This window comes from Argiope bruennichi, chromosome 7, assembly GCF_947563725.1.
Source record: "Argiope bruennichi chromosome 7, qqArgBrue1.1, whole genome shotgun sequence".
NCBI lineage: Eukaryota > Metazoa > Arthropoda > Arachnida > Araneae > Araneidae > Argiope > Argiope bruennichi.
Genome location: NC_079157.1, coordinates 127,594,584 through 127,621,420, shown reverse-complemented (window position 1 = coordinate 127,621,420; position 26,837 = coordinate 127,594,584). Strand labels below are relative to the sequence as shown.

The following is a 26,837-nucleotide window of genomic DNA, read 5'->3' as shown; positions in this document are numbered from 1 at the left end:
ATCTAACTCGTAAAGAAATAGATATTATAATAAATAGCTAATTTTAATTAGGTCAACCTCTGTAGTGAGCTCCCATTTTAGAATTAAATGACCCACTATTTTTTAACAATTGAAATCATTGTTGGTAAAAGAATTAACTACAACAAATCAGTGCATTATCTAAAATTCCTGTATTCTATACTTTATTTAGATTTTGCTTCAAACGATGCATGTCACATTTTAAGAATGTCCAAAATCATTACAGTTAGTATTCATCATCGGAAAGTGTCTTACCTCCACCATCTTAAAGTTTCAGGAAGAACAACTTGAGCTTTGGTCAATTTAGAAGAATATCCTGATTTTGAAATATTTATGCTAACTTCAATTGAGGTAAGTTTTTGAGATCTTGTGCATACTTTAAAACTTCTGCAAATTTGGGTAAAAGTTGCTTCAACAAAAGCCACTGAATTTCTTCCTCTTTAGGAAGAGAAATAGTGAGTGTGAACGATGTTAAATAAGTCCGAGACTCTTGTTTGAAATTTCTTTATCCTCTTAATAAAAAAAGTGAGCTTTTATAACGTAAAATATTATAATGATCAAACTGATTGCGACTTGTATTCGTCTTCTGTCCGCTTTGTATCGAATTACCACTGCTTTCAACTTATTTTAAATGTGAGGAAAAAAACTAAAACAATAGTGGATTACAGTTTTGTTTCCAATTTATGCAAGTGTATTTATTATCGAGACTTAAAATATCACGAGATATTTATTATGTAATGAAATTTGAAAGTGAATGTTTTATTTTTTATAAGACTAATAAAAACGTGAAGCATTCGAAATTGTTTGGTACTATAACGCAATTTTAAATACTTGATTTTCTTCTCGCGCATTATACATTTGTTAACAAATCACCGGCAATTGATTTTGTTGTTGAATTCCCTTATATGAAGGTAAAATCCTCCATCTGAAAACATCCGAAATTTAAAATTAAAGTTTTTAAAGTCTTGCTAAAAATAAGATTATAGAATGCAATTCTGAGTTTTATAATTAGGTTGCGATATTTTACGCAAAGAATAGTTTAGTATGCTTTAACGCCTTTATTCATATTTTCGCTAAATTGTCAATATTTTGAAGATTCCCAATTTTCTAAATATATCGTCAAAATACATACGATCGAATCTCAATATCATGAAAAAAAATCTTTTCACAGAAACTAAGGCTAAGTTTTCATATATAATCACTTGGCGCTTTGCGTGGTTGGCAATTTTTTGGTAGCACTATTGAATTCGTTTCGCTATTGCCGCCGTTCGGGGCAAATTCGGCCAATATCCTAAAATTTGACGATAAACTATTTTTCACCATTTTTCGCCAAACAGTCAATATTTTGAAGATTTCATAATTTCCTAAACATATCGTCAAAATCCATATTATCAGAACTCAATATTATAGTAAGTTTTAAAAAATCAGTTCACAGAAACTAATAATCACAGTAAGGTCTTTTTGTGTAAAATTGAGGCTTAGTTCAAAAGTGTTTATTAGTTTTATTTTCAACTGACAGAATGGTCTCTAGAATTTTTTAATAATCCTTGAATTATAATTAAAAATAGTTTAATTTTATAAGTACCAGCGAAAGTGGTTTCCTCAAAACTTTCCCGCATGCTCCTTAATATTTTTCTTGCATAATGCTATCCAAGAGAACGGCTTGTGTAGCAATGGCATAATCTATACTTATATATAAAGCTCAGTGTGTGTGTATGTGTGTGTTGGCGCTCTTCAGGCCAGAAATCAGGCCTACAGCTACCAAATTTGGTACGTGTATACCTTGGAGGTCGGGAATGTGCACCTGGGGTCTCTTTTTTTGAAATTTTAATTATAATTTTAACTATTAATTAAAAACTAACTTTCTAACCAAAATATCGTTTCATTTTCCCCACTGCCAAATGAGTAAACCTGCTTATGTATAACTTAAACACAATGGCAAATAAGATCTTCTCTAGACATTACCATCTCCTTAGACGTATCTACTCAGGCGCTTTTGAACCCTATGTCCTTTTCGGCTATGGGGCTTGGGGTCACCGGCTTAAATTCAAGCAAATTGGGAGAACCTTCGAAATCATTCAGAGGAGGCCCCTTGTCAAAATTCTCAAAGCATATCGGACTACTAGTACACATGCCCTCCAAGTTCTCGCAGACATATCGTCTCTTCACCTAAGATCCAAAGAACTTTTCGCAAACTTTCTCATGTAAGTGCAAAATATACAAGTTAAATTCAATGACACTATCCTTGATCCTGACCTTTATGAACCGACTCTTAACCCATTCGACCAGCCTCCTTGCGAGTGGTCCACTTTTCCGGAAAACTCCACCATCAGGAGACGGTGCCGAAATATTTACTGATGGCTCTAAAATTGGCGACCGGGTGGAATCTACCATTGCATGTTATTACTTTGGAAAACTTATCTATGTCGATTCTCATCGACTAGATGACCACGCAACTGTGTTCCAAGCTGAGGCCTATGCCTTTTTCATGGTCCTGGAATACATTGGCAAAAGAAACTCTTGGAGCAAAGCCTCAATTTTTTCTGACTCGCTCTCGCTTCTTACAGCCCTTGCTTCACCTAATCGCAAAAGCTGGATTCTGAAGAAACTTTCTGACAAAATCAAAACTGTCAATACTCCCCGACGACTCTCCTTCTATTGGGTTAAAGCTCACATCGGTGTAGTAGGCAATGAAGAAGCTGATAAACAAGCCAAACATGGCACAGAGAAAAATACAATCGACTCACCTGTCCCCAGATCTCATAACACCATGAAAGCTGATATTCTGCGAAACATTATCGCTGAATGGCAAAATGAATGGGCGTCTAGCACCAAAGGTCCTCAGACAAATAACCCCTCAGGGGCTCACCTACTATAGGTGAGTACGGATGTCCCAATCCCGAGGTACCCAGGGATCTTTACTCCCTTCATGTTCAAACTCCCCTACGCCTTCTGCTTTCTGCTGTATTTTTCCTTCCCTCGACGGCAAGCGAGGGAGCTCCCCATGAGAAGCTGTCGCCGCTCTGTTTGCTTCTTGCTTCTCATGGACAGCAAATACCCCCACGTGTTTGGCGTGCGTGGCGACCCATTAGACGGGTGGTGCACTGTGGTCCCCGGTGTACCAATCGGCTGGTATCCTAGCCACTTGGTTAGTCTGCTAGGGATCAAGCGAAAGGGTCATTCTCTTTGGCTTGGCGTTAACGTGAAAAATTGGTAATCACCACTCCAAAGCTGTTTCCGTCGTGGTAGAAACACTATAGACAACGTTTTAAAATTAGAAACTGCAGTTAGAGAAGCCTTTGTCAGTAAAAAGCATATAGTGTCCATTATGTTTGATATGGAGAAGGCCTATGATAGAGTATGGAGATACGGCATAATGAAAGATATACATAAAATAGGTCTCAGAGGAAATTTACCAATTTTTATACAAAACTTTTTAAAAATGAGAAATTTTAGAGTTCGACTAGGTAATGTCTTATCAAACAGTTTCTATCAAAACGAAGGCGTTCCCCAGGGGAGCGTCCTGAGTGTGATCTTATTTATAATAAAAATCAATGATATCATTAAAAATCTCCCATCAAGTGTGCATGGTTCTCTATTCGTGGATGACTTCCAGATACATTGTTCTGGAGAGGACATGAGTTTTATAGAAAAGAAGCTTCAAGATGCCATAAATAAAATACACAGTTGGGGGGAAATGAATGGTTTCACAATATCTCCACAGAAATCAGCTGCAATTCACTTTTGTAAAAGACGTGGAATTCACCCAGATCCTAAACTTAAATTGAACCTCCAGACAATCCCTTTTGTCACTGAGATTAAATTTTTAGGTGTAATCTTCGACTCTAAACTTACCTTTAAGTCTCATATAAACTATCTAAAAAGAAAATGTACGCTTTCGTTGAATTTATTAAAAATACTCTCTAGCACATCGTTTGGAGCAGAAGAGTCCTGCCTTCTCAAAATATATAGAGCCTTAATTCGATCCAAACTTGATTATAGAAGCATGATATACAGATCTGCAGCGAAATCTACACTGCGGTCCCTTGATACAATACACAATCAAGGTTTACGACTATCAGTGGGTGCTTTTCGAACTACCCCAGTTTTAAGTCTTTATGTTTTGTGTCACGAGCCCCCTTTGGAACTTAGACGTCAGAGGCTTGCACTCAATCTGTTTTTTAAAATAAAAAGTGATGATGCCCATCCACTACATTACAAAGTCATAAATCCAATTTATGGCCCATTATTCTCACTGAGACCCTCATTTATTCCTACTTTTGGATTTAGAATCGGGAAAATTCTTAGAGATTTAAATATTGATGCTTTTCCAGTTCTTAATAAAACCGACGAATTCCCTCCATGGAAAAATACTAATTTAAAATTTATAGATGACTTCGAAAAATGGCAGAAAGCGACAACTCTAAACCTAGTGTATCGGTATATGTTTTATGACCACCAACAACAGTATTCTAGCTATGAACCTGTTTTTACTGACGGATCAAAAGCTGGTAAATGAGTGGGAGCAGCGGTAGTTAACAGAAATAAGATAATTTCTGAGAGGTTGCATGAGTTTTGTTCCGTTTTTACATCTGAAATATATGCAATATATCTGGCCTTAACGAAATTACCAGATAGTAATTATAAGAAAATTATTTTATACACAGACTCAAAAAGCGTCATTGAGGCACTAAGGAATATTTCGCCGTCAAGCCATCCCTTAGTTGTCAAATGCGTAGAATTTTACTGTTTTTAATAGGAAAAGGAATAGATATTTTATTTTGTTGGATTCCTGGACATTCAGGAATTGTGGGTAATGAGAGGGCTGATAAAGCGGCAAAAACTCCAGGATTGATGTGCGAAAATTTTGTTCCTCTAAGTGATGCTCTTCAAACGGTAAAAAATGTATTGGAAAAAAATGGCAGAGTGTATGGAATCAACAAACTCGTAATAAGTTGTTTGAAATTCATTCTTCGGTAAAGTCCTTTAAATATTATAACTTAAACCGGAAAAAATCCGTTATGTTAAATCGACTCAGAACTGGACACACCAGATTGACTCATGAATATTTACTCAACTCAGAACCCCAACCTACATGTTCAGATTGTCATTGCTCTTTATCCATAAAGCATATACTCGTGGAATGTCCCAGTTTTAACCAATTTAGACGAATCCATTTTGGTAGCAACAATGTAACTTTAAATGACTTGTTGGGTGAGAAACCCAACAAAAATATTTTTTTATTCTTGCAAGATATTGGAATCGAAAAGCAAATCTAAGTTTTAAATTTTGACATCGTTAATAAGTTATTTTTGTGCATTATGTTGGAATAAATCTTGTGTTTGGCGCAGCATGGCCAAAAATGGCCTTTCCGCCATAAAACCAAACCAAACCATATAGTTATTAACAATCTAATTATTAATCTTGATATTTGTTATTAACTTAATATTTAGATTTATAAATAGTTTATACTTTTCTTTTGAATACTTATTTCTTGCATTTCTGTAACACATATTTTAGGAAGGAATTCAAGAACATCAACCCCCTCAGGGGCTCACCTACTATAGGTGAGTACGGGTGTCCCAATCCCGAGGTACCCAGGGATCTTTACTCCCTTTACGTTTTACTCTGCACTACGTCTTCTGCTGTCTCCTTTTTTCTTCTTTCCCTCGAGGGTAGGCGAGGGAGCTCTCCATGAGAAGCTGTCGCCGCTCTGTTTGCTTCTTGCTTCTCATGGACAGCAAATACCCCCACGTGTTTGCCGTGCGTGACGACCCATTAGACGGGCGATGCACTGTGGTCCCCGGTGTATCAATCGGCTGGTTGCTGGCCACCTGAGTGGTTAGTTTGCTAGGGATCAAGCGAAGGGGCTACTCCTTGGGCTTGGCGTTAAGGGTGGTCACTGTCCCCGGGGGTAGCTCCCAGCGTATAGGTACCGATTAGCACTAGGGTAAGTACCGAGGTTGGAAATATCCAGAGCCGGTGGCTGCCTTCCCTTGTTGGGCTCCGTGGTGGGCGGTGCCGTCGGGCCCGAATCTTTAGCAATGTCATATGGGCAAACCTAAATCTGCTCCCTTCGGTGGGCTACAAAAGTCAGTAACATTTCACAATGTGTCACCATTCCTTGTTGAAAAGGCCATTTCAGGAGCTCTTGGTTCAGTCACTTCAACACGTAAACTTCGTTCTGGAGACTTGCTTGTGGAGGTCAATTCCCGCAAGCAGGCTCAGCAGATACTCAAATTGACATCTCTTTCAACAATTGCTGTCAGTGTTAGTCCTCACACAACACTAAATACCTCAAAGGGTGTTATAACATGCGGCGAATTATTTAACGATACATTAGAAAAAATCACTCATGAATTGAAGCCCGAAGGAGTGACACATGTGCGCCATATATCTATTTGGCGAGATGGGCAACTTCTTCCTACTAAACATTTTATCCTCACTTTTAACAGACCTAAATTGCCAGAACGCGTCAAAGTCTGCTATATGAAATTGGCCATAAGACCATACATTCCAAATCCTCTCCGCTGTTTCCAGTGTCAACGATTTGGACACTCGAAATCTAACTGCCGCGGGACACTCACTTGCGCCCGCTGTGCAGAGAAAGGTCACGATAGCCAGCAATGCTCCGCTGAAGAAAAATGCGTGAACTGCAAGGACAATCATTCATCCTTTTCTCGATCTTGCGAACGATGGATATTGGAGAAACAAATCGTCTCTGTGAAATTTAAAGAGGATATACCATACCCTGAGGCTAGACGTAAAGTCATTGCTCAGACACCCACACCTGGATTAACCTATGCTTCAGCTACAAAAAAAACAATTTTGCATAAATTGTTCCTGTACCAATTGTGCAAAGAATTCTGGTCAGACCAAACTCCCCGAAAACCAATCCGATTCTGATACTGAGAATTCAATAACAAATGTCGAAGAATCTATAAAAAAAGATACATCCAGACCTAAATCAAAAGCTAACAATTCTCTGAAACTGAGGCTTTCCAAACGTGGCCTTTCTAAAAAAGATATACCACCAGTCTTTAAAAAAAATCACCTTTGAATAGCTCTGTCTCTCTGGGACATGCGAGTCAGGGCATTATCCATAAAGATTTGTCATCCAAGTCCCGACCTCATTGCATTGCATTGCATCCATCAGAAGAAGAGGATGAAGATGTGAAAATGAGTTGCGATTTATCACCAACTCAACCTAACGTTCCTACAACTTCTCAAGCGGCAAACTTTTCTTGATGGGTTTTATCCTGTCTTGGAACTGTCGTGGCATTCGGTCGAAATTATTTGAAATCAGAACCATTCTGAATGAATTTCATCCTGCTTGTTTCTGTCTCCAAGAAACTTTCTTGAGGCCAAATATCCCCCTAAAATTACGAGGTTACAATACTGTGGGGAAAGACGCCGATAACCAATCCCATAATTCTGGGGGCGTCTGCATTTTAACCTCCAATTCCGTTCCTAGCACACCTCTCACACTTCATACTGATTTACAGGCTGTAGCAGTTCAAGTGCATCTACGAACACTTGTTACAGTTTGTTGTATTTATTTGCCACCCAATGCTTCAGTCAGACAGCAAGATCTTGATAAGTTAGTGGATCAACTCCCTGCACCATTTATTTTACTCGGGGATTTTAATGGCCATAGTGCCTTGTGGGGTTCTGTTAGTACAAATTCCCGTGGGCTACAAATCAAATGGTTTATCACAAATAATTGCCTATGCCTGCTCAATAATGAAGAAAAAACTTACTTTCACCAACCCACGCGTACTTTCCATAGTTTAGATCTCGCCATATGTTCGCCAGTGCTTTTACCGGTTCTAAATTTTGCAATTAAAAATGATCTGCATGATAGTGATCTTTTTCCAATTGTAGTTTCCCAAGCTGATAGTGGTAGTGTTATTCAAAGTCCACCTCGATTTTTATTCTAGCGAGCGGATTGGACTGGTTTCACTCAACGAGCAAAAATTACTGAAACTATGATTAACAATGCAGATATCTCGACAGCAGTACAGTGCGTCGTCAACTGCATTATTAAAGCCGCAAACAAAAGTATCCCTAAGTGTTCACCCCGTATATGGAAATTCCGCAGAGCATGGTGGAATCAATCTTGCCATGACAGTTACAAGAAACAGAAGAATCTTTGGAATAAATTTCGCAGGTATCCCACGACGGAAAACCTTGTCGCATTTAAGCGAGCTAAAGCTTATGCACGCCGAATTCGACGGATTAGTCAGAGGGAATCATGGATGAAATACGTTTCATCTATCACATATTCTACGTCTAGTAAAAAATTATGGAGAAAAGTCAAAGCAGCCAATGGAATTTACCCTGAATTTTCACTTCCTGTGTTGAAATCAGGAAATGTAATATCTTCCTCACCTCTGGAAGTTGTTAATATGCTCGGGCGAGCATTTGAAAAAGTCTCCGCCTTTGATTCTTATAGTCCTACATTTCTAGCGACTAAGAATCGAGCGGAAGAAAATTGTTTGAATTTCACGACCCGCAGATATCTTGCATATAATAGTCCTTTTAGGCTGCTTGAGTTAAAAAAAGCTTTGTCTCACACCCATGATACTAGCCCAGGTCCTGATGGAATCACTTATAATATGCTTCGCCATCTGGATGAAGTCTCACTGTTCAATTTGTTAAAACTGTTTAACAGAATATGGATTGAACAAAAGTTTCCATCAAAATGGCACGAGGCTATAGTGATTCCAATTCTTAAACCCGGAAAAGATCCTGCCAACCCTCTGAACTATAGGCCAATCGCTCTGACTAGTTGTATGTGCAAAACTGTCGAGCGTATGGTCAATGCCCGACTAATGTTTGAATTGGAGAAACATGGATATATTTCGCCGTTACAGAGTGGCTTCCGACGAGGACGCTCAACTTTTGATAACATCGTCCTTCTGGAAACAGAAATTCGAAATGCCTTTGTTCGCAGGTCGTTTTAATTTGGATTTTAGAGGAAATCTTCCAATTTTTATTCGGAACTTTTTAACATCTCGAATTTTTTGTGTACGTATCGGTAATTTTTATTCTGAACCTTTTATACAAGCGGAAGGAGTACCTCAAGGAAGTGTCCTCAGCGTCACACTATTCATCACTCATTTCAGTGAAATTATTTGTCAGCTTCCTCCATCTGTTCAAGGGACGCTTTATGTGGACGATCTGCAGATTTCATCTCAAGGCTGTAATATGCGTTTTATTGAACGGCAGTTGCAGAATGCCGTGAACAAATTAGTTTCCTGGTGTGAAAAGAACGGGCACACTCTTTCTCCAGAAAAGAGTCGTTGTGTACATTTCTGCCGGAAGCGAAACATGCATCCAGACCCTGTAATTAATATTCGAGGAAACACCATTCCCGTTGTTGATGATGTGCGATTTTTGGGAATAATTTTTGATAGGAAGCTCACTTTCCTTCCACATGTTCTTCATATTCGGTAGAAGTGGGAAAAATCCTTGAATATCCTAAAAATTTTGTCTAATACTTCTTGGGGTGCTGATCGCCCATCCCTTCTCCGAATTTATCAGGCCGTCATTTTATCCCGCATTGATTACGGGTGCATGGTGTATGGTTCTGCACGCCCTTCTGTTTTGCTCAGGCTTGATACGGTGCATCATTCTGCACTGAGAATTTGCTCTGGGGCTTTCCGCACATCACCCATAGAAAGCTTATATGCTATCTGCAATCAAATGCCTCTAGGTCTGCGACGTCAGAAATTAACAGCACAATATTATTTCCGAATACAATCGGTTCCGAAACATAATGTTAGTCACTTGTCTCTCCCGAGTGGTCTTCGGAGACTATATGATGCACGGCCCTCTCACATTCTTCCGTTTAGTGAGAGTAAAAATTCTACTGAATGATTCGGGACTTACTGATACTACAATTCAACCTATTAACTTCTTTTCTTTCCCACCTTGGGATACTCCAAATTTCTCATTTTTGAACCCATTTACGGGATTTGACAAATCCGCAACAGCCCCTATTATCTTTCAGAAGCTTTTTAAAGATCATCGCAGCCAGTATTATTCGTACACAGAAGTATTTACTGATGGGTCAAAATCTAATAGTCATGTTGGTAGGGGTGTTGTTTTACCTACTCAGACATACAGCTATAATTTACCCACATCATTCTCTGTTTTGACTGCTGAATTGGTTGCAATAATATACGCCCTTGAAGTGATTTCAACTTCTTGTACACGCGCCTTTTGCATCTACACTGACAACAAGAGTGCTTTGGAATCTCTTTCCAATTTTAGTTATTTAATGCATCCGGTTGCTTTGGAAATCCTGGTTTTTCTTCAATCCCTTGAAAACAAAGGGTTAGAAATTCTATTCTGCTGGGTTCCGAGCCATGTCGGAATACCGGGAAATGAGAGGGCTGATGCTGCAGCAAAAGCGGCAAGCTCTCTTCTTCACCGAGAACTTCCACATAGCGATGCAAAGACATTTTTTGCACGCCATGTCAGCATGTTGTGGCAACGATCTTGGGATCAGCAGATTTCCAATAAGCTATATTCTATCCAACCAATGATTCGCTTATGGCCTACCGTCCCTGTGCGTGGGCTTGATGTAAAATTAATTCGGCTTCGGCTCCGCATCGGTCATACCCGCTTCAGTCACAAACACCTTTTATTTGGTGAACCACATCCAACATGTACGACATGCCAGACAGTCTTAAGTGTACGTCATATTTTAATCGATTGCCCTGCTTTTAATCATCATTGGTTACGGTTTTTTAATGCAGTTTCTATAGACATGCCTGATCTACTGGGTGAGAAACCTCACTCTAATATTTTTAAATTTCTACAGACAATTGGTTTGTTGCATTTTATTTAAGTTTTGTACAGTTTGTAATCTTTGTTTCGAGTGTCGGTAATTAATGAAATTCTACTTTTTTCATGAATGCTTATTAAAAACTTTTTTAATGCAACGGCTTGCGATTAGAATTTTTAATCTTGTCTAGTTTTTAATCGGAATAACTTTCTTTGAAATCTTCGCAATGCTTCTTACCATTTGATTGGCGCAGCATAACCAAAATTGGTTTTTGCGCCATAAAACCTCAAACACTCACTCACTCACTCACTCAAGAACATCAACAAAGATCGGAAACAGTTTGGCACAGCTTTGCAAGGTTTGAGCCAAACAAGCGATAACTACACTATTATGAGTGCAAAACATTGCCAAAAAGATGCCAAGGCATAAACCAATCGGAGCACGTCGGTACCTTTTGCCATAGAGTTAGTCTGTACAATTTCCGAACTCGCGTTAATCACATTTAACTTCCACAAGAGTTATATATAATATTTTTTTTCAAATTTTTTTCTCCTTTAGGAGCAAAACTGATGTCCTATTCATACTGCCTTAAATATATACTTTCAACAATAAAACAATTTTTTTAAAGATTCACAAATTTTATTTCTTGTCTCAATTTATTAATAAATTACAAATGGAGAGAATGTAATGCATAAAGAAAAAATGATATTTCATTTTATAAAGACGCAGAACAGTTGACGTGCAAAGAAATTATACTCCAATAGGCTAAATATTCAAATTATAAATTCTTAGTTCATAACAAGTTTTGTTTTGTTTATCACTTTATTATTTTTTTAAAGATTATTTTTGTAGATGAAAGTAAGCTGTTGGAGAGTTGCGAATGTCGTGCTGAATTTTCACTGTCCTCTCCACTTCAAGCATCTATTCAATAGAGTAAGTGATGCTTTTTTGTTTGATAGCTTCGTTCTTTTAAATGTAGATCCTTTGACTCTTCATTATTATTCTTCACTAGAGAGAGTAGAAAGCACCATCCAAGAGACGGAAGAAAACTCGGAGGATGTACTGAAAGAAGCACGAGGCGATTGGAAGGGTCCTTTGGCTATTTAATCTCTGCGCTTTCTCTAAGCAATTCTAAATTGAAATGGTTTATTTCTTTTGCAGATGAGGGTGGGTTGTTGGAGAGTTGCGAGTGCCGGCCGTTGCTGAATTTTCACTGTCCGCTCCACTTCAAGCCTCTATTTAAGAGAGTAAGTGGTGCTTTTTTTATGTTTGATAGCTTCTTTCTTTCTTTAAAATGTCGATCCTTTGAATCTTCACCCCTCAGGGGCTCACCTACTATAGGTGAGTACGGGTGTCCCAATCCCGAGGTTCCCAGGGATCTTTACTCCCTTTCAGTTCGTTCTCCTCTACGCCTTCTGCTTTTTGCTGTCTTTCCTTCTCTCGATGGCAAGCGAGGGAGCTCTCCATGAGAAGCTGTCGCCGCTCTGTTTGCTTCTTGCTTCTCATGGACAGCCAAAACCCCACGTGTTGGCCGTGCGTGGCAACCCACTAGAAAGACGGGTGGTGCACTGTGGTCCCCTGTGCATCAATCGGCTGGTAGATAGTCACCTGAGTGTCTAGTCTGCTAGGGATCAAGCAAAGGGGTTACTCCTTGGGCTTGGCGTTAAGGGTGGTCACTGTCCCCGGGGGTAACTCCGAGCGTATAGGTTCCGGCTAGCACCAAGGTAAGCGCCGAGGCTGGGAATGGCCAGAGCCGGTGGCTGCCTTCCCTTGTTGGGCTCCGTGGTGGGCGGTGCCGTCGGGCCCGAATCAATCACCATATCGCATGGCTCCTCCCAAAAAGGGTCCCTTCAGTGGGCATCGTAAAGCACATATTTCTCTTAACCAACATGAACATTTTGATCATTTTTTCGTTATTAAACGTGTTTCCGAACAAAAAGAGACTTTTGAAACTGTATCTCCCTTCTTGGTCCAGAAAGCTATACAAGCAACAGTCGGAGAAATCTCATCCATTCGAAAGATGAGATCTGGCGACTTGCTGGTAGAGGTCTCATCTCGAAAGCAAGCTAACCAAATACAGAAACTTAAGGCCTTGGCAACGATATCGGTCATAGTAACCCCTCACCAATCTTTAAATACTTCAAAAGGCGTCATTACCTGTGGAGAGTTATTAAATGTTCCCATAGAGGAAATAACTTCTGAAATGAAATCACAAGGAGTTACACACGTTCGTCGAATTGCTATACGGCGTGACGGAGAACTCCTAGAAACTAAGCACCATATTCTTACCTTTCAGACGCCAAAATTACCTGAATTCGTATATGCAGGCTACATTAAGTTGCCGGTGAGGCCCTATATTCCCAACCCATTAAGGTGTTTCCAGTGCCAGCGTTTCGGCCATTCGAAAGCAAATTGCCGCGGGTCTGTCACATGTGCCCGCTGTGCACAAAAAGGTCATGACAGTCAGCAGTGTTCTGCACAAGAAATGTGCGTGAACTGCAAAGGCAAACACCCCTCTTATTCTCGATCCTGCCCTTGCTGGACACTGGAAAAACAAATTACTACCATTAAGGTGAAAGAAAATTTAAGCTACCCCGAAGCTAGAAAAAAGGTTCAGGCTCAAACTCCCATACCTGGTGTCAGCTATGCTTCAGTTGTTAAGAAGCCGTTTTGTGAAAATTGCTCATGTGAAAACTGTATAAAATATGTCAAATTCCAACCCTCCTGAAAAAACATCAGACTCTGACACAGAGCTTTCCACAAATGCTGCACTTGACAACCCTAAACCTGTTAAGCAGAAATCAAAATCAAAGTCAAAATCACTGACCTTAAATTTAGCAAAACGTGGCCTTACACACAAAGACTTGCAAAAGAAATTGAGAAAATCAACCACAAAAAATTCTGTTGCTTTGGGACTAGCAACTAAGGGTGTGGTGCATAAGGATTTACAATCCATCTTTGGCGACACACTTTACAGTCCCGACTTTAAATTACATCCGTCTGAGGATGAAGACGAACTTGAAATGAGTTGCGAAGACCAGGCAACTCCAATAACTGCTCCTTCTACTTCCAAGCGACTCTCTTGATGGGTACCTTCCTCTCTTGGAATTGTCGCGGCATGCGGTCCAAACTTCATGACATCAAGACCATAATTAACAATTTTCATCCTGTTTGTTTTGGTGTACAAGAGACCTTCTTGACACCAAACATCCCATTAAAACTTCGTGGATACAATTGTGTTCGAAAAGATGCAGGCACAGGAGTGCACAATTCTGGAGGTGTCTGCATCTTGACATCAAACCTTTTCCCGAGCACACCGTTAAATTTACATACACCTCTACAGGCTGTGGCTGTACAAGTTCATATCAGAACACTGGTTACAGTCTGTAGTATCTACTTGCCACCTCATGATGTCATTAACCAACAGACACTTAATAACTTGGTGGACCAGCTTCCAACACCCTTTTTGATCATTGGGGATTTCAATGCACATAGTTCCTTGTGGGGTTCGGGAAGTACAAACACTCGTGGGCGACAGATTGAACAGTTTTTAACTGACAACTGTCTCTGTCTGCTCAATAAGGATGATAAAACGTACTTTCATGAACCCACTCGTACCTTCCATAATCTCGATTTGGCCATATGTTCTCCAGAGTTATTACCATTTTTGAATTTGAAAGTTGGAAATGATCTCCATAATAGTGATCATTTTCCTCTAATTGTCTCTCATGCTGATAGAGGCTGTGGAACCCGTCTGCCACAGCGTTATCTATTCCAGCGAGCGGATTGGGATGCTTTCAGACAATTGGCAAATATTACAAAGTCCATGGTCAATACTACATGCATCACGGAAGCAGTACGAAACGTCATTAAATGTTTAATTAGTGCCGCTGAAAAAACAATTCCTAAAACTTCACCACGCCTACGAAAATTCCGAAAACCCTGGTGGAATGAAGCCTGTCGTGACAGCCACAAACAACAGAAAAAGCTGTGGAATATCTTCCGAAGGTACCCCACCACAGAAAATCTAGTCGCATTCAAACGTGCTAAAGCCATTGCTCGTCGCACTCGTCGTCGAAGTCAGAGGGATTCTTGGATAAAATATGTATCTTCGATCACACCTTGTACTACAAGTAAACAATTGTGGAAGAAAGTGAAGTCAGCAAATGGAGTCTATCAGGAATTTACTTTTCCTGTTCTTAAAACTGGAAGTACGACTCACTCTGCTCCATTGGATATTGTTAACATTTTTGGGCAGACATTTGCACAAAATTCCGCTATTGATTGCTATAGTTCTTCGTTCATAGCAATTAAAAATCGCGCGGAAAAACATTCTTTCAATTTTCATGCTCGAACACCTCTTCCGTACAATTGCGAGTTCAAGATGATCGAATTAATTTCAGCTTTATCTCAAACTCATGATACCAGCCCTGGCCCAGACGGAATAACATATAATATGCTTCGCCATTTAGATGAGGAATCGCTCTCTAGTCTCTTATATTTGTTTAACAGAGTCTGGAGTGAGCAAAATTTCCCATACCATTGGCAAGAAGCTTTTGTGATTCCCATTCTGAAACCGGGCAAAGATCCTGCTAACCCTCTGAACTACAGACCGATTGCTCTAACTAGTGTCCTTTGTAAGACTCTTGAGCGTATGGTCAATGCCCGACTTGTCTTTGAATTGGAGAAGAAAGCTTGCATTCCTCCCCAACAAAGTGGCTTTCGTAAAGGACGTTCAACTATTGACAATATTGTTCAATTAGAAACCCAAATTCGTAACGCGTTTGTCCGTAGAAATCACCTTGTCTCCATTTTCTTTGACATAGAAAAGGCATATGACCGTACTTGGCGTTATGGAATTTTAAAAAAACTTTTTGACTTGGGTTTTAAAGGAAACCTCCCAATTTTTATTGAACGTTTCTTGTCGACTCGTACGTTTCGAGTACGCCTGGGTAATTTTTATTCTGATGCTTTTATTCAGGCTGAGGGTGTTCCGCAAGGAAGTGTCCTCAGCGTAACACTTTTTATCCTACATTTTAGTGAAATTTTAAATATTTTGCCACCATCTGTCAACGGAACGTTATATGTCGATGATTTGCAGATCTCTTGTCAAGGGAGTAACATGCACTTAATTGAACGGCAATTACAAAATGCTATCAACAAATTGTTGAGTTGGTGCGATGACAATGGACATAAACTTTCAGCTGAAAAGAGTAAGTGTGTCCATTTCTGTAGAAAAAGGAGCATTCATCTTGACCCTATTCTGTCAATAAGAGATATTAATATTCCTGTTGTTGATGAAATGCGGTTTTTTAGGAGTGGTTTTCGACAAGAAACTCCCCCTCAGGGGCTCACCTACTATAGGTGAGTACGGGTGTCCCAATCCCGAGGTACCCAGGGATCTATACTCCCTTTCAGTTCGCTCTCCCCTACGCCTTCTGCTTTCTGCTGTGTCTTTCCTTCCCTCGACGGCAAGCGAGGGAGCTCTCCATGAGAAGCTGTCGCCGCTCTGTTTGCTTCTTGCTTCTCATGGACAGCCAATGTCCCACGTGTTGGCCGTGCGTGGCGACCCATTTGAAAGACGGGTGGTGCACTGTGGTCCCCTGTGCATCAATCGGCTGGTAGCTAGTCACCTGAGTGGCTAGTCTGCTAGGGATCAAGCGAAGGGGTTACTCCTTGGGCTTGGCGTTAAGGGTGGTCACTGTCCCCGGGGGTAACTCCGAGCGTATAGGTAACCGATTAGCACTATGGTAAGTGCCGAGGCTAGACGTCTAGAGCCGGTGGCTGCCATCCCTTGTTGGGCTCCGTGGTGGGCGGTGCCGTCGGACCCGAATCATCTCTAATATCGCATGGGCTCCTCCAAGAAATCTCCCTTCAGTGGGCATCGAAAACAAATACATTTTTCATCTCCTACTCCATTTGATACATATTTCGTAATAAAAAGAGTGTCTGATAAGCAAGAAACTTTTAATAATGTTTCGCCTTTTCTAGTTCAAAAAGCAATAGCAGCAGTTGTCGGTGAAGTTCAATCCATCCGCAAAATGCGTTCAGGTGATTTGCTGGTGGAAGTCTGCTCGAAAAAGCAAGCCCAGCAAATCATAAAATTAAAAGCTTTGGCAACAATACCTGTCACTGTAAGCTCCCACATGTCACTTAACTATTCAAGGGGTGTAATTACATGTGGAGAGCTGTTTAACGTTCCTCTAGAGGAAATTACCATGGAACTCAAGCCACAAGGAGTTACAAATGTACGCCAAATTAATATTCGCAGGGATGGGCAACTTCTCCCTACAAAACATTTTATTATTACCTTTCATAGTCCGAAATTACCAGAATTTTTATACGCAGGCTATATAAAATTACCCGTACGACAATATATCAAAAATCCTTTACGATGTTTTCAATGCCAGCAATTTGGTCATTCGAAAACAAACTGCCGCGGGACCCTCACTTGCGCCCGTTGTGCAGAAAAGGGCCATGATAGCCAGCAGTGTTGCTCACCAGAAAAGTGTGTAAACTGCGGAGGCAATCATGCTTCATTAAAATTTATCCTATCCTGAAGCTAGAAAAAAAGTTCTAGCTCAAACACCCACACCCGGCTTAACATATGCATCTGTAACAAAAAAACCGTTTTGTGCAAATTGTTCCTGTAAAAATTGTGTTAAATACTCCACCGAAAACAAAAATACAGATAAATCCTCTGAATCTGAAATTGAATCTACTGTAAAAAATATCCCTGACAACATCAAACCAGTCAAATCCAAATCTAATTCGAAATCTCAAAATTCACTGAAATTAAAGCTTGCGAAACGTGGCTCTTCATCGACACAGTTGGCTTCAAAATTAAAATTATCAAAAACACAGAACTCCGTCGCACTGGGGCTGGCGACGCAGGGTATCGCCCATAAGGATTTCAAATCCATTTTTGGTGGCGCACCCAAAAGTCCCGATATCATTGAGCTTCATCCATCTGAAGGGGATGACGATGACTTGGAAATGAGTTGCGATGTTTCGCCAACTCAAACAACTGATAGTGACTTTTCTGTTAATACAAAAATTTCTTAATGGGTACCTTCCTTTCATGGAATTGTCGTGGCATTCGGTCCAAACTTCCTGACATCAAGTCCATCATTAATAAATTTCATCCCGTTTGTCTTGGTGTTCAAGAAACCTTTTTGGCACCAAACATTCCTATTAAACTGCGCGGTTACAGCTGTGTTCGGAAAGATGCAGACACAGAATCTCACAGTTCTGGAGGTGTCTGTATTTTCACTTCTAACCTTTATCCGAGCACACCTCTAACTCTACATACATCTCTACAGGCTGTGGCTGTACAAGTTCATGTACGGACATTAGTCACAGTCTGCTGTCTTTACTTACCACCTCATGCAGTTATATGTCAGCAAGATTTTGATAACCTAGTAGACCAGCTTCCCTCACCATTTCTCTTACTGGGCGACTTTAACGGACATAGTACATTGTGGGGTTCAGAAAGTACAAACTCTCGAGGGCGGAAAATTGAGCAGTTTATTTCTAACAACTGTCTCTGCCTGCTCAACACTGAAGAGAGAACGTATTTCCATGGACCCACACGTAGCTTCCATACACTTGATCTGGTCATATGTTCCCCTGAACTCTTGCCATTGCTGACCTTTTCAGTCAGCAATGATCTATACAATAGTGATCATTTTCCAGTTATTGTCTCATATGCTGAAGGAGGAAATAAGACTCTACGTCCTCCACGTTTTTTATTCCATCGAGCAAATTGGGATATGTTTATGTACTCGGCAGACATCTCACAGGCTATGGTCAGTATTCCAGACATCACAGAAGCAGTTCAACATGTCATTCAAACAATTATAAAAGCCGCTAATAACACCATACCAAAATCTTCCTCGCGTCTAAGGAAGTTTTACAAACCGTGGTGGAATAAAGAATGCCACGACAGCCATAAGAATCAAAAGAAACTATGGAATATTTTTAGACGATACCCAACAACAGAGAATCTTGTCGCTTTCAAAAGAGCCAAAGCGCTTGCTCGCCGCATTCGCCGACGTAGTCAAAGAGAATCGTGGATAAAATTTATATCATCAATCACATCTTCTACTTCCAGTAAACATTTATGGAGGAAAGTAAAGGCTGCAAATGGGATTTATAGTGAATCATCCATCCCTGTTTTAAAAACCGGAACTGAGATGCACTCTTTCCCATTAGACATAGCCAATATTCTTGGTCATACATTCGCACAGGTTTCCGCTATGGATTCTTATAGTCCTGAATTTCCGGCAATTAAGAATCCAGCGGAACGGTTATCATTGAATTTTAATGACCGAAGTTCCTATCCATACAACTGTGAGTTTAGGATGTTTGAATTAAAAGCCGCCTTGTCTCAAGCCCGTGATACAAGTCCTGGGTCAGATGGAATCACATATAGTATGCTTCGCCATTTGAATGAAAACTCGCTTACCAACCTACTATTTTTATTTAATAGAATCTGGACGGAGCAGAAGTACCCATCACAATGGCGTGAAGCTATTGTGATTCCAATCCTGAAACCTGACAAGGAATCTTCCAATCCTCTGAGCTACAGGCCAATTGCTCTAACAAGTTGCATTTGTAAAACCTTTGAGCGCATGGTCAACGCTCGTCTTATCTTTGAATTGGAGAAACAAGGATGTATCTCGCCGTTGCAGAGTGGTTTCCGGAGAGGTCGTTCCACCTTCGACAATCTCATTTTACTGGAAACCCAGATCCGTAACGCTTTTGTTAAGAGGAATCACCTTGTCTCCATATTTTTTGATATAGAAAAGGCCTATGACCGTGCTTGGCGCTTTGGAATACTTTCAACACTTTTTAACTGCGGTTTTAGGGGAAACCTACCTATGTTTTTACAGAACTTTTTATCTCATCGGACTTTCAGAGTTCGTGTAGGCAACTTTTATTCCGATTCTTTTATTCAAGCTGAGGGAGTTCCGCAGGGAAGTGTCCTCAGTGTCACGCTTTTTATCGTTCATCTTAGCCAAATTTTAACAAGCTTACCTTCATCTGTACATGCCAGCCTTTATGTTGACGATCTGCAAATATCATGCCAAGATAGCGATATGAATGTAATTGAACAAAATTTACAAACTGCCGTAGATAAATTAGTATCTTGGTGCGATAACAATGGGCATACTATCTCTCCGGAGAAGAGCCAATGTGTCCACTTTTGCCGGAAAAGAAAGCTTCACCTTGATCCGAATATACATATTCGAAATACTCAAATCCCTGTGGTGAACGAAGTACGGTTTTTAGGAGTGATTCTTGATCGGAAGCTCACCTTCCTGCCGCATATCTTATATTTACGGAAGAAGTGTGAGAAATCATTGAACATTTTAAAAGTGCTCTCGAAAACATCTTGGGGTGCCGATCGAACCTCCTTAATCCGTGTTTACGAAGCGCCCCTCAGGGGCTCACCTACTATAGGTGAGTACGGGTGTCCCAATCCCGAGGTTCCCAGGGATCTTTACTCCCTTTATGTTTCCACTCCCATACGCCTTCTGCTTTCTGCTGTGTCTTTCCTTCCCTCGACGGCAGGCGAGGGAGCTCTCCATGAGAAGCTGTCGCCGCTCTGTTTGCTTCCTGCTTCTCATGGACAGCCAAAACCCCACGTGTTGGCCGTGCGTGGCAACCCACTAGAAAGACGGGTGGTGCACTGTGGTCCCCGGTGTATCAATCGGCTGGTACCTAGTCACCTGAGTGGCTAGTCTGCTAGGGATCAAGCAAAGGGGTTACTCCTTGGGCTTGGCGTTAAGGGTGGTCACTGTCCCCGGGGGTAACTCCGAGCGTATAGGTTCCGGCTAGCACCAAGGTAAGCGCCGAGGCTGGGAATGGCCAGAGCCGGTGGCTGCCTTCCCTTGTTGGGCTCCGTGGTGGGCGGTGCCGTCGGGCCTGAAAATTCAACAATGTCATATGGGCTCCTCCAAGAAATCTCCCTTCAGTGGGCATCACTCTAATTACAAATCTTTCACTCACCATTTTGATTCCTTTTTTGTTATCAAGCGAGTATCCGATAAAAACGATACATTTAACTCTGTCTCACCTTTTTTGGTCCAAAAAGCAATATCGGCGACAGTCGGCGAAGTTGCATCAATCCGCAAAATGCGTTCAGGCGATTTGCTGGTTGAAGTATGCTCTAAAAAGCAAGCCCAGCAAATCATTAAACTAAAAGCTTTGGCCACAATACCAGTTACAGTCTGTTCACATGCATCGCTAAACTATTCGAAAGGGGTAATAACATGCGGAGAACTATTTAATGTACCTATAGAAGAAATAACGAAAGAACTATCGTCGCAGGGAGTGACACATGTACGCCAGATAACAATTAGGCGGGATGGACAACTCCTCCCAACAAAGCATTTTATTCTAACATTCCATAGCCATCAGTTACCTGAATATATATTTGCTGGCTATATAAAATTACCTGTACGCCCGTATATCCCCAATCCATTGAGATGTTTTCAATGCCAGCGTTTTGGGCATTCGAAAACTAACTGCCGCGGGACTATCACTTGTGCCCGCTGCGCAGAAAAAGGCCACGATTGTCAGCAGTGCACTGCACCAGAAAAGTGCACAAACTGCAATGGCAACCACACATCATATTCTCGTTTATGCGAACGCTGGCAACTGGAAAAACGAATAGTTGCAACTAAAATAAAAGAAAATATTTCATACCCAGAAGCCAGACGGAAAGTTTTGGCCCAGACTCCTAAACCTGGTCTTAGCTATGCATCTGCGGTCCAAAAGTCCTTCTGTGAAAACTGTTCCTGCCCAAATTGCTCAAAACACACTTCCCATAAAAAACCTCCTGAAAAAGCATCTGATTCAGAAACAGAAAATTCAACTACCAGTGCTCCTGAGCCTGTCAAATCAAAAACTTCCAAACAAAAACCGAAACCTAATAAATCTCGGAAGCTAAAACTTTCTAAACGTGGCCTATCTGAAAAAGACCTTTCTCCAAAATTAAAAAAATCACTTTTCAAAAATTCAGTCGCTCTTGGTCTTGCTAATCGGGGCATAGTCCACAAGGACTTAACCTCAATTTTTGGTGGAACGTCCAAAAGCCCTGAGCTCATATCACTTCATCCATCAGAAGAAGAGGATGACGATTTAAAAATGAGTTGCGAAATCTCGCAACCCCTTAACACTGTTCCAAATTTTTCTGCAACAAGAACCTCTTAATGGGTACCTTCTTATCATGGAATTGTCGCGGCCTCCGGTCCAAACTTTCTGACATCAAGTTCATCTTAAACACATTTCATCCTGCTTGCATTGGTGTCCAAGAAACCTTTTTGACACCAAGCATTCCCATTAAATTACGTGGTTATAACTGTATTCGGAAAGATGCAGGCACTGGCTCTCACAGTTCTGGTGGTGTCTGTATCTTTACATCAAATTTATATCCGAGCACATCTCTCACTTTGAATACAGCTCTACAGGCTGTGGCTGTACAAGTTCATGTACGATCTTTGGTCACAGTCTGTTGTATTTACTTGCCACCTCACGATGTCATTAGCCAACAAGATCTTGATGATTTAGTGGACCAACTTCCTAAGCCTTTTATTATTTTCGGAGATTTCAACGGACATAGTACTTTGTGGGGTTCGGATAGTACAAACTCTCGTGGGCGGCAGATCGAACAGTTTATAACTAATAACTGTATCTGTCTGCTCAATAATAAAGAGAAGACGTACTTCCACGAACCTACACGTAGCTTTCATACAATTGATCTGGCCATATGTTCTCCTGAACTTCTGCCATTGCTGACCTTTGCAGTGAGCAGAGATCTTTATAATAGTGATCATTTCCCTATTATTGTCTCCCATGCTGATAGAGGTGGTGTGACTCATTGTCCTCCCCGTTTCTTATTCCAGCGGGCAGACTGGGGTGCCTTCATGCGATTGGCAAATGTCACCGAGACTATGGTCAACACTTGCGACATTACGGAAGCAGTGCAACATGTCGTTGATAACATAATAAGTGCAGCAAATACCACCATTCCGAAGACTTCCCCACGTCTAAGAAAATATCGTAAACCGTGGTGGAATGAAGCTTGTCGCGACAGCTATAAAAACCAAAAACGACTTTGGAATATTTTTAGAAGATACCCGACAACAGAAAACCTTGTTGCTTTTAAGCGTGCCAAGGCCCTTGCTCGTCGAATTCGACGCCGTAGTCAGAGGGAATCTTGGATTAAGTTTGTATCATCTATCACATCCTCCACTACCAGTAAACATTTGTGGAAAAAAGTTAAGGCTGCTAATGGGATATACAGTGAAACCACCATACCTATTTTAAATATAGGAAATGTGGCGCACTCAGCCCCATTAGATGTTGCCAATATTCTCGGCCAAGCATTCGCACAAGTTTCCGCAACGGATTCTTATAGCTCTTCATTTCTGGCAATTAAGAATCGCGCGGAACTGTTGCCTCTGCGCTTTAATGACCGATGCACTTTTCCATATAACTGTGAATTCCGGATGTTTGAACTGGAAACGGCCTTATCTAATGCCCATGATACAAGCCCTGGACCAGATGGGATAACATACAATATGCTCCGCCACTTGAATGCAACTTCCCTTTCAAATCTGTTACTATTATTTAACAGAATTTGGACTGAACAGAAGTATCCCTCACAATGGCGCGAAGCTATTGTGATTCCGATATTAAAACCTGGTAAGGACGCATCCAACCCTCTGAACTACCGACCAATTGCTCTGACAAACTGTCTCTGCAAAACCTTTGAGAGAATGGTTAATGCACGTCTCATACACGAATTGGAGAAACAAGGATGCATCTCCCCGTTGCAGAGTGGTTTCCGTAGAGGTAGGTCAACTTTTGACAACCTCGTACTATTGGAAACCCAAATACGCAACGCATTCGTCAGGAGGAACCACCTAGTTTCCATATTCTTCGATATCGAGAAGGCCTATGACCGTGCTTGGCGCTTTGGCATACTCTCAACACTTTTTAACTTTGGTTTTAGGGGAAACCTCCCCCTATTCTTACAGAACTTCTTATTAAATCGGACTTTTAGAGTTCGTGTTGGAAATGTTTATTCAACTCATTTTAATCAAGCTGAGGGAGTTCCACAGGGTAGTGTCCTCAGTGTCATACTTTTTATCGTCCACCTTAGTCAAATTTTAACTCATTTACCTTCATCTGTTCAGGGATCACTTTATGTCGATGATTTGCAGATCTCATGCGAAGGCAGTAATATGAATTTAATCGAACGACAATTACAAAATGCCATTAATAAAGTTGTAGATTGGTGCGATAACAATGGGCATACTATCTCTCCTGAGAAGAGCAGATGCGTTCATTTCTGCAGGAAAAGAAACATTCACCAGGATCCAAGTATTTGCATTAAAAATACCCCTATTCCTGTTGTGAATGAAATTCGGTTTTTGGGAGTGTTTCTTGATCGGAAGCTCACCTTCCTTCCGCACATCTTACACCTACGGAAGAAGTGTGAAAAGGCATTGAATATTTTAAAAGTTCTGTCTAAAACATCTTGGGGAGCTGATAGAACCTCCCTACTCCGTATTTATCAAGCAGTCATCCTTTCTCGCATTGATTATGGCTGCATGGTGTATGGCTCCGCACGCTCTACAGTTTTGAGGCGACTGGATACCATTCACCATGCTGCTCTAAGAATCTGTTCCGGAGCGTTTCGCACCTCTCCAGTAGAAAGCCTGTATGTCATTTGCCATCAACTTCCTCTTCATTTAAGGCGTTTGAAGTTATCTATTTCATATTTTTACCGTATAAAATCTGTTCCCAATCACCCCATTTGTCAAATGAAACTTCCAGTTAGCCTTCGTAGACTATATGATGCCCGTCCTTCTCACATTCTTCCATTCAGTGAGAGAGCAAAATTGCTCTTGCGTGATTCGGGTCTTTCAAATGTCACCATCATGACAATGGATTCATTTTGCTTTCCGCCTTGGGATGTCCCATACTTCTCCTTTCTGAATCCATTTGCAGGATTCGATAAGTCTTCTACTGTTTCTATTGTTTACCAGCAGATTTTTCTTTATCATCGCTGTCAGTATTCTTCTTTCACACCAATCTTTACAGATGGCTCCAAATCAGATGGGCATGTCGGCTGCGGCATCATAATTCCAGCTGATACTCTGAGCTATCGCCTACATAATTATTCCTCTGTATTCACAGCTGAGTTGGTGGCGATTTTCTGTGCTCTTCGCGAAATCTTGCCTCTTTCTGAGCGTAATTTTATAATTTATACTGACAGTCTGAGTGCTTTAGAAACACTCTCTCATTATCATTATCAGATGCACCCAATTGCCATTCAAATTTTGTGTACATTACGGCTCCTAGAAAATAGGGGTTTCAAAATTATTTTTTGTTGGATCCCAGGGCATGCAGGTATATCCGGAAATGAAAGGGCAGACTTTGAAGCCAAATCTGCAACATTATTTCTATCGCAATCGCTTCCATATTGTGATGCTAAGCGGTCTCTTGTATGTCAAATTTTTTCTAAATGGCAGATGGCATGGGATCTGCAGATCAATAATAAATTACATTTTATCAAACCCACAATTGGTTTATGGCCCATTCTTCCACAACGCGAGGCTGATGTCAAAATGACTCGCCTCCGTATAGGACACACTCGTCATACTCACCGTCATCTCCTTTTTGGTGAGAGAGCGCCAACGTGTTCCAAATGTCGTACTGAACTTAGCGTTAAACATATTTTGATCGAATGCCCTGAATTTAATGTTCATCGTCGTCACTTCTTCCACTCGTCACTTAACATGCAAGACTTGGTGGGTGAAACATACCATCCAAATATTTTTAAATTTTTAAAATCTATTCGCTTTTTTACTTGTATCTGACATTTTTATCATTCAACTGTCTATTACTATGCTTTTAACAGCATCATTTTTCTCTTTTGGAGTAATTTTGTTGTCTTTACTCAATGTTAATTTGAATTTGGACAATTGTTTTAATAAAAAATAATTCATTAATTTTTATCAGAACTTTCTATTTTAAATTCTAGAAAAATATCTTGTATTATGAGATGAAACCAAAAACCATACGCTTGGCGCAGTATGGCCAAGAATGGCTCTTGCGCCAATAAAATCGCACAACAACAACAACCGTGTTTACGAAGCAGTAATTCTTTCCCGAATTGACTATGGGTGTACGGTGTATGGTTCCGCCTGCCCATCAGTTTTGAGGCGACTGGATACCATTCACCATTCTGCTCTGCGTATCTGTTCAGGTGCATTCCGTACTTCTCCGGTTGAAAGCCTATACGTTATATGCCATCAGCTACCCCTTTGTTTAAGGCTTAAAAAATTGTCTGCCATATATTATTTTCGAATTAAATCTGTTTTGAATCATCCCTTGAGCCACATGCCATTACCAGTTAGTCTTCGTCGACTTTATAATGCACGTCCCTCTCACATCCTCCCATTTTGTGAGAGAACTAAATTGCTTTTGAATGACTCGGACCTTAACGCTGTTCATGTTAAAGTTGTTGACACTTTTAGTTTTTCACCCTGGGATATACCGCAGTTTTCGTTTTTGAATCCTTTTACTGGCTTTGATAAATCATTAACTGCTCCAGTTGTCTTCCAACAGCTCTTTTTATATCATCGCTATCGGTATTCTTCCTTTGTGCCAATTTTCACGGATGGCTCAAAATCGGATGGTTATGCTGGTTGCGGCATCATACTTCCATCTGATACACTCAGCCACTGTCTTCATAATTGTTGCTCAGTTTTTACTGCTGAGTTGGTGGCAATTTTCTGCGCACTTGAGAAAATTTCATCCTTTACTCAGCACAAATTTATTATTTACACTGATAGCATGAGCGCACTGGAGACACTGTCGCATTACCACAATCGGATACATCCGATTGCCATTAAAATTTTGCTCACTTTGCGCCTGCTTCAGAATGATGGGTTTCAAGTAATCTTCTGTTGGGTTCCGAGTCATGTCGGTATCTTGGGAAATG

The 26,837-nt window shown here is 40.7% G+C and overlaps 1 protein-coding gene across 1 annotated transcript; it reads left to right on the top strand.

Moving 5' to 3' along the window:
- The first annotated feature begins 6,069 nt into the window (after positions 1-6,069).
- LOC129975572 (uncharacterized) lies at positions 6,070-6,924 on the top strand. The gene has a single exon (XM_056088635.1). It carries the CDS (start codon positions 6,070-6,072, stop codon positions 6,922-6,924), a length of 855 nt encoding a protein of 284 aa, XP_055944610.1.
- Positions 6,925-26,837: the final 19,913 nt, after the last annotated feature.